We start from the raw sequence: 13,783 nt of genomic DNA on the forward strand, positions 1-13,783 counted from the left end.
CATCACTGAACTAATTATTTGGCTAAGAAGTCAGATCACCTGTTTTTGTGAAGTCATTAGTTGTTACGTGTTAAGTACCTACAGTATACGACCTGCAGGGCCCCTAGCCTCTCAAGAGTGGCTCAGTTCAGATTCACATTTATGAAGTGCTGAAATTTTAGTATAACTACTTTCCTGTTAGCACTACCTCTGTTTCCCTCCTCCTCTTAGTAGCAAAAACAACAAACATTGCAAATATTGAATTGCAGGGATTTTAAGGTAATACGTTCTGTTGGATTCAGAGTGATTCTAACATGCAGAGTAGGAGTACTATATCAGTTTAACTGCGTAGGTTAGATATTCGCAGGTATTCTGTTGCCACAAGCAGAGGACGAATTTAAAACGACATGTACAAAGGGAGCATTCAGTGAGGACAATCTCAACCCCTCTGTGTGTTGAACAAGGTTATAGTTCTAATGTGGATACCATCTCTTAGATTAATGTACACAGTATATATCTTACAGTCCGCTAAAAGAAATCGTCTTAGTTTTATGCCTGTGACATATCAATTATTTACATTGGTTTTTCATGCTTTTCTGACTTCTGATAACGTTGAAGGTGCGCACAAAAACAGGAATTTGTCTATTTTTACTATTGATATTCTAAGTAAAAAAACCCTGAATAACATTGGTAGTTTGTGTTCATTTTGTTTCGCGTGTGGGGAGGCGGGGCAAGCACTAGGACCCAGCGGAGATCTTTCTGGTGTGTACTACAGATGCGGCGAATTTAACAGCATGTGTCATCTTCAAAATCTTAAAAAGAAAAAAAAAAATCCGTGACTCTGGCCAAGGGGGCTTCGAAACTAGCTAAGAAATCCCATAGATCTGCAAGCTTTCACGTGACAGGAGCGGCTATATAGAAAAAGCATCCAAGCATCAGGACCAGTAGTGGTATTTCACCTCAACAGATCACAGATGTAGTCAAAATAGAATCAATGAATCTTTTTTATCCGTCTGCCGCTAATAAAAGGGAGATAGGAATTAATCGTAGCTTATCATAAATTACTTCGCCTTCAAAAAAAAGGACACGCTTTTTTATCGGGAACTTACTAGATAAAATCGAAATTGCTTTTAAGAAGCTTTGGTGGGAAGGAAGCAAGGTTCTCACAGGAACGGATCTCTGCAAACTTAACTTCGTACACTAGGCATGCTGTATGCTTCAAGCTCACAGTGGATTGCCGAAGGGACATAGAAATATTTAGACTAGAAGTCTAGAAGCGGACTTACCTATGATCCATGCAGGTATTTTTTTTTATTATCATTCTATTATGTACATTTAATGCTTTGGATCCGTTACCGACAGTCGTACACTCTTCGGAATTACACGCTTTGAAATAACGTTTTATGATTCGAGGATTAATGAAAGTGTGGGACATCCACTATAAGTTTAATTCCCATATCTTTGCACGTGGAAGGTACATTCTCAGCAAAACCATTGCTAAATTAATTTCTTATCTATATACAGTGCATATTAATACAATTTACCAAGCAGTTGACTTAGTTTAATTGATTAGTACCGCAAATAACACACATATTCTCATTTTTGTACAGAACACACAGGGATACTAAGCTGTCTGCACAAATAAAATGGTGTTTTCCGGAGGTGCGAAAAGTTTATTCCTGCTGAACATCTAATGTGTGAAACATTGGACTTCAGACTTCTGTTTGAACCTTTTATTTGGCTTTGGAGAAAGTTGCACTTAACTAACACATCTGAGGAATAGGAAGAGTCAACATCGACCATTCTTAATACTGAACACCGGTACTTCTGCTGGAGTTGGAAGACACAAGACCGTCCAGATGCAGTTTCGACTTTTCTCGTTTGCGCTGATCGTCCTGAACTGCATGGAGTACAGTCACTGTCAGTCACATCGCTGGAAAAGGAACAAGAGAGGTCGGTACAATAAGATGGGATCCTAATTTATCCATCATTACGAAGTCCTTATTCATTGCTTTTGAGGGTTAAGCTTTTTTTTTTTGCACGAAGCCGCTGTAAAAATAGACCATACCCTTTCAAGTCTAAATTAATGTTAATTTCGCAAGCCACAAAACACAAAGGAATAAGCTGTATAAGTCTTATTTCAAATGCTTAGCTATTTTTACATAAATTCTATGACTGAAGTTTGTAACCGTAACTCAATTTAGAGATGACAAAGTTAATTCCTAAGAAATTTAACGGGTTGTTTGATCTAATGACTATCACAGCATGAATAGTCTCAGTTTTGGCATTTTAAAAGACAGAATTTTGCATCACATACTATTTTAAAGCGAACAAGATAAGAATCACAGAGTTGCTGGGTGTCTAGTCGTCATTTGGCTGTCAGTGCCTTTCGTGGCTTTTTTGCACGCTAAATTATTATTGAGGTATTTAAGATACCAAACTGTATTCGCAGTCTCTGAAGATTGTATTACCATTGCATTTGCGCGGATGTATTTCTGGTAATAGTCCTTCTCTAACAGAACGGTTCAAGATAATGTAATGCAGTCGGGAGGTATCATAAGGTAATCAGAAGAGATAATGAGATACCTCGCAGAGACAGATCAGCTATCTAAATGATCGATTTTATGATGTTTAGAGTAGCTGTTAGTGATACATCCAGGACGTCTACCTACCCAAGAAAACACTGTTGCTGCCGTGCCCAAAATGTTCTCTGTGGTAGACTGAAGTCATGTCAAGTTACTTTCAAGGACTAGAAACAGGGCATACCGGGTTAAACTGAGGAAAATTACACCAGCTGTTCAGGCAAATCAACTTGAAAACCGTGGGACAGATTAAATAGACGACATCCTTTCGTGGTAGCAAGTTTTCACAATATCACCGTGGGTAGCGATTCTTGAATACTCCTTGCATGTACCGTTGTTCATCAAAGCTGTCTCTTGCCCAATAGGTAACACTCACGTATTTCATAGTACTCGACAAAAAAGGCACAAAAGTTCATACAGGATAACGTGTATGGCAGCAATTCTATTGATCTTTATCCATTCTAATTAATCAAACAGGATTATGAGTATAAAAGAAAATAGTGTCCAGCCGGTTTTCAGATTTATTACCACGCAAGAAAATAAAAATAAATAAAATCCGTGTCACCCTTCGTGGTTCACCCCTAAACACAGTTTATGCGCATTTTATGATCTCAAGATTGTTGTGTCTTTGTGTGCTTGTGGAATCAGAGCGCCCCAGAGGTTTAGCAAAGCTATTGCAGTTCATCATTGCTATTACGTTCCAACAATGTTAATAAGCCATTTGGTCACTACTACGTTTGAATGTATTACATTTGTATGTGGAGACATTGTGGAAACACTATTGTTTTTTTGGAGGGGAATTGTGCATTTTTGTCCAACGACCTGGAAAAATGCTGAAAAGGAGAAGAGGAGTCAGAAATTATAGTAGACGCCCCAGTAATAAAAAAAAATAGCTAACCTCTTCTCAAAGTGATCAGCGTATTGAGCGATATGAAACTTCTGAGTAGGCTGAAATGTGGAATGTCATGTTGGTTTAATTTTATAAGCACTACGCAACAGATGGTTTGCAGAGTTCCTGCATTTTTAGAGATAGGATCATAATGCACAAAAGTGCCCAGGCTATCTGTGCCAACAAAGGGTGTACTGTGTCTTTAATTAAATGTGGAACTGCTTAGTGAGGTGGCTAGACAGCGGAGGGCTGGTAGAGCTGTTGCGTCTGTCTTGGAGCTCAGCTTAGGGAAAGGGTTGTGGGAGTAATTTAATGAATAGAGGTTGAACCTCTGTCATATGAATTGGCCCTCTACAAAACCCTAAGCTGGTTTTAATTGATCTTATATCCACTGATTGATCTTTGAACAGTTGGTGCTTGCATAACAATTGGCCCTCTACAAGCAGATGGATTTAGTTCTTGAGTAAATACAGGGACCTTGAATGAATGACCTAGCACTTCCAGCTGAAATCTGCTTGCTTGTTAATCTGTATTGCTTTTCCAAAAAATAAAAGATGCACGCTGAGCATATTTTCAGATTCCACGCAGTACTGTGTTATAGCTGCGTGAAATGCACATTGCTGAAACAATGCTTCTGCTGTTGCTGGTATTACTAATCACAACAAAAATGAATTTAGTAATTAACTTGACAGAAATGGCACAGGATACATCAGAGTGTGTTTCTGACTGTAGTCCTGGGTTTTGTAAATTGCAGCCCAGATTTGCATTGTATATACTGTATGGAAGAAAGGGAAACCTACTCTGCAGTTGTACTTTTTCCATCGCCCATCTGCAAATAATCAGGCAATCACTGCAGGGTACTGGCAAGCAGAATTTTTCTGGTATTCTGTTTTTGTATGAAGATTGTGTGATCTCAGATGCTCCATAATATAATTTTCTTAATGGGATCAAACTTTTGGCAGAGATGAAGTAGTTAAGTAGGGAAAAGCAAGCAACACATTTAGCCAAAGGGGCCTGTGTCTTTCCTAATTGTGCAAAAAAGGTTAGAGCTAAAGGGTGTTGAGAGGAAAGGATCTGGCTTTTTTAAAATGTCAGGTTAACCCAAAATATGACCCGCAGAACAATCTTAAGCCTCATGCGTTTTATTTTAAGCACTCTGAACTTTGGTTGCATTTCATTCGTTCTGGTAAAACTCTCCAAGTCACGTACAGATTTTACAGACTTTAGGAAAGAGCTCATATTATTCTGAAACCAAACTAAGGCCTCGAGCTGTGTTTAAACATGGTAGCTGGGATCCAAGCCGAGGCTGTAGAGCATCCTTTATTTATTCTCATTATTTAATTAATGGGCAAGATGGTTTTTTCCTTATGCCCACGGCTGCTTTTAAAACCCTTATGTATACACAAAAGAACTCCAAAGTGCCAAGTTTCCTGAAGTAGGAACATTTTTGTAAACCTAAATACTTAATAATTATATTAGACTGCCACCTCATTAGACTGGAAGAGTTCCACTGTGTCATGAAATGCGAAATGTCATTTGGTTTGAAAAACAGTTTAAATTAGCTCAGTTTAGGTAACAAGACTTAGCGTATGAAAATAAATATTGTACCTGATAATGTATAATGTTCCATTTAAAAGTAAAAATGAAGATTTAGCAAATTTTGCACAGGTATATTTGACTAATACTACCTTTCAAGCAAACAGAAAAGATTTTGAAAACAGGTCTATGATATTATCTTTCTCAACAGGTGATTTTTTTTCCTTTTTAAAAAGTAATATCCATGTCAACATTTTTGCCTGAAACCAGTTACACTAACGTATATGAATAAGTGAGTCAGCAAGGAAAAGAGTGCATCAAGATAAGGTCAGATAGAGAGTAGCTATTTGAGGTGTGGTCAGCATTTCACAAAATACCTCATAATGACTAAATACTCACTTCAGCACTGAAAACACTGAAGTTCCAGAAGATCTTGATAATTGTTGTGTTTTATGACCTGGCATCAGAAAAAGTAACAGATAAAAATGTGTGTCATTATAGTAAAAGCAAGTATTACTTTTCATTTGTATTTTTTAGCTAATGATGCCACCTGCTGACATAGTAAAAACTAAAGGACTAAAGAATAGACATTGCCGAGAGAAAGAGGCAGAAATGCTGCAGAGCTTGGAACAGAGAACTAAATGCACAGAATTCAGTTAGTCTAACCTCTGTATATTCATGTTAGTGGCAAAGTTTGTTTAAGGCAAACTGTACTGATTGTGTATTTGCATTACTGTAATAATTCAAATTTAATGGAGTCTTTAAATCCTTCCATCCATTTTCTAACAGGCTTCAAATGATTCAGGGTCACGGGGTACACCCGTGGGTGCAAGGCGGGGTACACCCTGGATGGGACGCCAGTCCATCACAGGACACACAGACACGGAGGAAACCCACATGCACACTGAGAGAACATACAAACTCCACACAGACATCACCACAGGGCTGAAACTGAGCTCAGAGTCCCAGTACTGTGAGACAGCAATGCTAACCACTGCACCACCTAGAGTCTCTAATGTGTATGTGACATTTTTATTTTTTTCCCAAAATGATCAACATTAAGTCTACAGACTTTCCTGGAAACAATATTGTCGGAATACATGTCTGAAAAATTAGAGGCATAGTTAATTCTGCACAACTTATATGTGCTTTCTTAATTTTCATTTGATTTGTAGCAAATGGGGTTTTGGTGATATTAAAGGCAATGCATCGAGAAAGATCCTGGAATATGACTAACTTCAGTGCAACTTCAAAGAAATTTCTCCAATTTAAAATGATATATTAGAACTGGATTTTACTTTTGCAGACGTGCTTTAGTTTCACAGAAATGTTAACAATACTCATTTATACTTGTACAACCTGTACACTTGTACAGTTCTTTAATGAAGAGCATGGAAACTATAAAAGTTTTAAGCAACAGTAAAGAATGCATGTTCCAGTGTACCGTGGAATTTGTTGGCATAAAATTAGAAATACCAAAACATTTTTTTGTTTTTCAAGAATTTAAATCTTTTACTAATTGGGAAAAATGAGGCAAGTGGCCCAATCACTAAAGGCCCTTGGTCAGAGTGCAGGTTGAGCCTTATTGTCCAAACAGGGTTGGTTTCAGCCTGGCCAGTGATTGTAGATGACAGTCCCAGGTGTTTCCCAGGCAGGAGCATCTGGTGACTACTCAGAGCTGGGGATCAGTGGGTTACAGCCAGTCCTAGGTGTCTTGTTAAGCAAGAGCTGCTGAGCATGCAGTGCTGTCAGTGGGAGCTGAGCTGACAGCACTCTTTCTATTGGTGCTAACGGTGCTGCAGGCAGTGTGAGGCTTGTGGGATGCACAAGACCAGGATGGTTTGGACAGGGAAGGAGAATGCTTGGTCCTTATCTTTTCTGTGCTGCTGTGAGGCTGGTGAGCAATGCTGGGCAACATCTGTTCATTCCAAATTGTTGGGGGTCATAAATAACTACTGTTGTATTCTGAGTTGCACAAGAATCGAGATAAAGTCTCATTAATGTATAAATTCATTGGTATGCAGGCTTAGTGAAGTGCTTGAACACCTTCATTAATATATAAATAATCCTGAAAGAAGAACATAAATAGCACCTGTATTCAGTTCATAGATTCCTTGCTGTCATGGGAGCTATAACAGATCATGAGAACGTTATCTATAGTACATGGCTGTGTTTCAATCTTTTATTTTTTTCAAGTTCAAGGCTTAACTCCACACTTAACAACTTCAGCAGAGCTATACATACAGTATATGTATAGTATGTCATAGACACAAGAAAATTAAGGTGCCTTTCACTGTCTCTTCCATAAACCGAATACAACCAAACTGGCCAATTTGTACGCTGCATGCTTAGATCTATAGCACTTGCTGTGTATTTAGTGTTCTGTTGTATGAAGCCCAAGGTCACTGTGTCTAAGCATTGACACTGGACTTCTGTACTTACTTGCAAGTGATACAGTATATGACGAAGAAAAGGATTTATTCAAACATACGCACAGGAAATTCTATATCTGATTGGAAAAAGGGGAAAAAAAGTAACACTATAACTTTTAATTTGGTTTTTGCATTTGGTCGTTTCATTCTGAGGCGTTACGTGTTGTGATCAGTATCATACAGGGAGGGTTCCCTTCAGGGAAACATAAGGCATCACTGAGAAAAGTGACTTCTCGGGTGTTTTTCTTGAGAGCCCCAAAATGCTTTGATTGTAATCTTTTGGAGCCCACACCATGTTCACTACACTTGACGGCCTTGAGCCTCATCTGTGCTTTTGTTGTAGCAGTTGTTTCAGAGATGATCACTTACAGGACCTAGAGCACTGTTATCAGAGTGTAATCAGAGGCTCATTGGGTAGAATAACATTAGTTCTGTGCTACTTAAACATACTCCAGAGGGCTTAAGGATGAGAAGAAGGAAAAATATTTGAGGAGATCAGCTGGATGTGGCTGAATATAAGCAACGTCACCTGAGAAGGATTAGAGCCTGGCAGAGCCTTGACCTCAGCATTTAGGATTTGTGTTCCTATCAGGCCAGCTGCTGGTAGCTTTTCCCTGTGTAGTTGTTCTGTGCCCACAATTGTGCAATGAAAAGGTCTAGTGATTTCCCTGGCTTCAGCTGTAGTACACACACACAGAAAAAGCAATCCCAATTTAACAATCCTTACACTTATTAGTTGCAGCTGGGTGCTTTTAATTACAAATATTTTATCTTTTCAACACAAAAAAGGTGCAATGTTTTTTTCTACGTGAACTAGGAATGTTACTAGTATGAACGTAGTACTTCCTTTGCAAAGTGATTTTCAATCCTTTCGTTTGAAAATGACGATACTTATGCAGGTTTTCTGTTGAACAAAATCATTTATAAACAGATACAATATGCTGAAATTGGCAAAGAAGGAACTGGATACATTTCTTAACCTATGAATTATATCAAATGGATAAAATGGCTCATGTAATGAAATTCTAAAATACACAAGTGTTTCATTTCCTCACTTTCCTTCTCTTCAGTTAATCATTTTCACAGTTTGTTGTTTTTGCATTCTTTCAGTTATCACACAAGTATAGCCACTAATTGTGTGGGTGAAATCATAATATTGAAGGAGTTTTCAACACTCGGATCCATGTGTACATGGTGTGAAAATGTGACTTGACAAATTGTAAAGGAAAACAGAAGGACAATTCAAATTTTAAAGTGAAATAAAGTCAGTTAAGTGTTTAATCCCTACATTTTTATATAATTGTACAGTCCATAGTCTCCACTTTGAAAAGGCCAAACACTTTTTTTTCAGTTTTGACTAAATGCCAACAACTAATCTCCGTTCTTCTAAACCCACTTTAAAATCATGTCTTTTGCTTAGATAACAGTGTAAGTCTAATGTTTTTTACGTTTAAATTTTCTAATGGAACCATGGTTCCTTCTAATTTATGTTTGGACAATATGAATCCTTCCTCCCACATTACTGGGTTGCTTTCATAACATTGTCAGGAATTTACTATTTATGAAAGTAACCTGTGATACAGAATTTGGTTAAAATCCAGACAGAGTCCATTATGTGAAGAGCCACATGTTAAAGGTTGAAAATATTTTTGTTGTACACAGATAACATAAAACCCCAAAGTTATTTCTTGGTGTTTGCCAAATCAGTTTTTCTTACGTTCTTATTGTTTTAATTTTTCTTAAGGAAAAGGCTCTCGTCTTTAACGCTCAATCGTTGTGATCATAGTATCCCATATGTGCTGGTAATTCTTAATGTTTAACAGATGTTTTTGTTCCAGGCTACATTTTACCACACTGTAAAAGTTCATTTTCGGAAATGTGAAATAAAATGGACTTATTATATAAATGTTATAATACACTCCATATTTTCCTGTGGTGGTTGGAAACTCTGGAGATGCAGACAAAAGGTTCAGTGTATCATCTTTGTAAAATAAAGCCTTTTGTAACCTTTACCTACGTTCCTCTTTGAATTACATGGCCTAAAAGCAATTATAACTTAATAAGTTTTCTTATAAAGCTACAAAGTACGGCGAGCCAGTTTCCTTAATTTGGTCTTATACTTTAGTTTATTGAGCAATAAAATTCAAATTTGGGATTTATTCCAAATGGTAGGCTGAAGAAAATAACAAAAAACCCAAAATTTAGTGTTTAACGAGATTGTAGTGAATGATTTTACAGGTATTTAAAATTAAAGTAACAGAGAAATCACAGAATATTATTCATTGTTAAACAACCAACATTTCAAATATCTGACAGCTTTACACCACAAAAACTGCCAATCCTAACAAAAGATAGGATAGGGACTTAAAACAAGCTAGTTCTAGTTCTTGCCTTTTTGAAATGGCAATTTTTGCACTATATTGTCATTTTGAAATTAAAGGACTGTGCAATTTAACATAGACAAACAAAATGATCTTTTAATCCATGTGGTACGCAACACCACCTTCCTTTAGTCTTGCTGTTAGGCAGTCTCTGTCTTAATAGGCAAAAACTTTTATGTGCAAAACTCACTGATCAGTCTTCTATCACATTGATTTAAAAAGAAAAAAAATGCTGATTTTTGTGGACGTCTTTTATAATGTTCAAAGGCTCAGTTATCAGTTCAGAACATTTTTTGGAATCCTGAAATGTCATTTGTGTGGGTACACAAAAGGGGCATTGAGTAAGAATATAGTTTGGTTTTGTATATTTAAATTGGAAGCACATGTCAATCTAATATGTAACAATTTTGAAACCGACATCTGAACTGCTGAGGTCGACAGCTGGTGCACCCAACAGTTTACGTCTAATACCTGGATAGCAATCAGCCATAGGTTACACACTGAAGGCAGCGCACCCCGACCACCAGTGTGGTACCCCACAAAGAGGAATGACCTTTCACCTTGTAGCCGTTACAAGCTTCATTGAGTTTTGCACCAGAAATCTGTGTGCCGTACAGTTATCGAGAATTATGGGAAAGGGGCGATTCAGGTTTGCTAAATATCTCAGCAGCGTGAAATCTGCAGTCTTCTCCTGAACCTGAAGGTGCTTCGAGCAGTTTTTTTCTGTTCCCTTTGATTAAAAATAGTGTCAGGTCTTGTGTGCGTTTAGCTGTATATAATACCTGGCTGTGGGAGCAGATTTATTTTAAGTGTTCTTTGAACCAGTCAATTTCTTACCATCCTACTTACAGGACCAAAGGCTTTGTGAACGGGTAGGTTATGTAAACCTGTGCAGCGTCCTTTTCCGTTTGTACTGTATATATACATGCATCACGTTTACTGTATTGATCTCAAAGACCGTGACTCAGGAATATAAAGCCAACAGGCCTGCTGAAACACATTTGGAACGGCGCATGTCTTTGGCAATGATGGATATTTACATACGCGCCTGCACAGATCGGCACAACAGCTTTGGCCCTGCTTTGCAGCGCGAGTCTCTAACATCATACAGATGGACCTGGTTTTTCTTCTGCTTTTATGGGACCTCTAATTACGCTTACACACCACATCAAAATGGGGCTCAGCATGCAATGCTTTGGCATTGAGAGGAAGTGCGCTGGTCAGATGTAATAAAATGTCTCCCGGCACAAGTTGTCTGTAATTTCAAAGTAGAGAGGGGGCATATATGTAAATGCGCGGGTGCCCCGTCTTTCAGCCTCCCATAGAACTTGAAGCCACCAAATGTCTGCTTATCAGATTTGATTTGATTAATTCAGCTCGACGTATTACTACGTGCAGCTTTAGCTTTTGTCAGATCGAGCTCCTACGTGGAGCCCAGGAGCTGAATGTGTTTGTAATCAAGATGAAAGATGTTAGTGATTAGCTTCCCCCAGTGTTTAGCTCATTGTCTTTCGCGAGTTTTAGAGGGAGTGCGCATCAGACGCACGGAGGTCTTAGCCAAGTAAGCTAAGCTTTGTGCAAACAGAAGTAGAATGGAAATCACTACCAATAGTACGTCTAGAACAATAATCTAAATATTAAAAAAGGGTGAATATGGCTGGAACATGTCAACAACTTAATAAATTAGATGACTGGAATAGTGCATTTAAAAATGTGTATTAAAAACCAAGTTTTCAGTTTCAATGAGGAGTCACTTATTTACCCAAAGGGTTGTAGGAGTATGGAACGGTTCAGCCATGTTATTGAAGCCAATACCCTGATTTCTTTCAAGATATTCTTGGATCAATTAACCAATTAACAACTATCAAATGGGCTAGATGGCCTGAATGTTCTCTCCTCTTTTGTAACCGTTCTTATGTTCTGAGGATTATATTGAAACGTATAGGGTGTTTCTATAATATTGACTGAAATTCAGGATTAATGTACAATAGCTGAAAGGTTTTTATCTGACAAATGGTGTGCACATGAAGTAAGGTTCTGCTCTGTTTCTATCTAGTGCCCTTCAGTCTGACAGACTGATTAAAGTGTCATGAGATGCAAAGACAGAAGTATCCACAAGTATCCTTCTTTGACCTAACACTTGTATTTTACTTCTACATTGACATGGACTACTAGACATGACATGCACACTTTACCTAACAAAAGACAGAATATAGACGTATTGCTGGAGCTTCAAAGCGTAAGTTTCAAAAACGCTTCCTAAAAATGCTGAAAACATTTTTAAATACAGAAACATTCCAATCCGAATTGTAATTGCACTTAATTGCATTGCATTTAGAAATACCTATATTGCTAAGATGCAATATAGTGGCAGTTCTGTTTGTTACAAAAGGTTAAAAATATAGGTTAAGTTGGTTTTGGTAAGACAATTTAAGCAACTGTCAGTAAAATACAGCTATAGTAAGGTAACTGGAAAAAAAAACAGTAAAGCCATGATCATTTTTCAAATTCTTTTTTTTTTTTGTCTGCTGTTATGCACTTGTGTTACATTTTGGCTGACTTTTCTTGAACTTGATATTGTTTTATTTGAACAGGAGCCAGGCAAACTGTCTTTCCCTATGAAAACAACTATCGCTAATATAATAAATTGTGAGAAATAGCAACAAAGGTCTCATTTAGTTTACTAGTGAACTGAAGGCTTCCTAGTATTGGCACTGTAGTGTTTTCATTTAATTGGTTCATCTATAATGTACCAATTAAATGAAACCACCTCCATTTTTGGTTGTGACATATTTAATATAAAGAGATAATGTATTCTTGTCTACATGAAGGCGAGTCGAACACTGTGGCATGTATGCTTGTTTATAATAGGTAAGTATGTTTACTGTGGGCACAAAAGTAACCTAACAAACCAGAAATGTTTCTTAGAGAAGAATACACTCTATACTCAAAGTATGTCCTACTATAATAACCATTTTCCACAAAAGCAATGAAAGGTATGGGGCATCTCACAAGCAACTTAAGCCCCAAATGTCAAAACTCCAACAAGAGCTGTATCTGCTTGTGAGGATTAGCAGTTTTTTACAGAAACATTGGTTAGCCCTTTACAGTGCAAATGTTTTTTTACAGTGAGTTTCTGTAACAACTTGGCACTGTTTGAGATTATTCAGTTTCAAACTACTTTTTATCCTCAGACTTTATTATTGTAGTCATTTTATATATTTTTTAGATTTGTGGGATATTGATGATTACAATACAGCAAAATGTTCTTTACTTTTTTCGCAATTTATTTAAAAGCAAACATTATACTCACGAGAAATGCCTTCATGTTTAAACTAGGAAGTGAGGCACTACCACTTGGATTATTTCTTAAACAGAACCATTTCGGGCAATTACCAAGTTTCAGAGTGATTTGATATGTTTTTTGTAGCCTTAAACTTTTGCCGTGACAAAGGCGTACTTGTTTCTTCAGTGACTGAATCTAGGGCTCCCTTTCCAGAAAAGGGCACTTCATTTCCTATAAGTGTCACACAAAAGTCATGTAAAAGTGCACTTTAAGCAAGGGTGTCTGAGTAAAATGGAATTCCTTTCAAAATCACCATCTTACACAAGAGTAGTGGCTCATCTCGTTTTTCAGTCTCATTATGTGGGTGTCACAGTGCATATGTATTTTTTCAGGACCCTGTGAGAATAAAATGGGTGCCTGTAAATCATATATTACAAATACATGTTTGGGATTAACCAGTAACATCCCTTGTGAAAATCTGCTATGGTAAATTTGCACAGTGGTATATTTATATGCTTTAGCCATGGCTTTAAGTTACTTGCTCCATGAATTTACTTCAATTCCTTCCTGTGCTGTGTTATACTGTTATGGACTTTAGTACACTTTGTTCAATTTGTAAATGGTGTTCCATATTAAACACTGTTACAGATGACAGTAAAAAAATGCATTTTGGTATTGGATAGTTCCTACATAACAAG

The 13,783-nt window shown here is 37.3% G+C and overlaps 1 protein-coding gene across 1 annotated transcript in view; it reads left to right on the top strand.

The window, feature by feature from the left end:
* The first annotated feature begins 1,793 nt into the window (after positions 1-1,793).
* The window catches only part of rspo2 (R-spondin 2), an 86,355-nt gene continuing 74,365 nt past the window's right edge, over positions 1,794-13,783 (top strand). Inside the window, exon 1 of the mRNA XM_088929214.1 lies at positions 1,794-1,932. Coding sequence (XP_088785340.1) covers positions 1,839-1,932 — 94 coding nt within the window. The 5' untranslated portion in view covers positions 1,794-1,838. The remainder of the gene's footprint in view (positions 1,933-13,783) is intronic.

Source organism: Atractosteus spatula, chromosome 12 (assembly GCF_055471065.1).
Source record: "Atractosteus spatula isolate fAtrSpa1 chromosome 12, fAtrSpa1.hap1, whole genome shotgun sequence".
In the NCBI taxonomy this organism is placed as follows: domain Eukaryota; kingdom Metazoa; phylum Chordata; class Actinopteri; order Semionotiformes; family Lepisosteidae; genus Atractosteus; species Atractosteus spatula.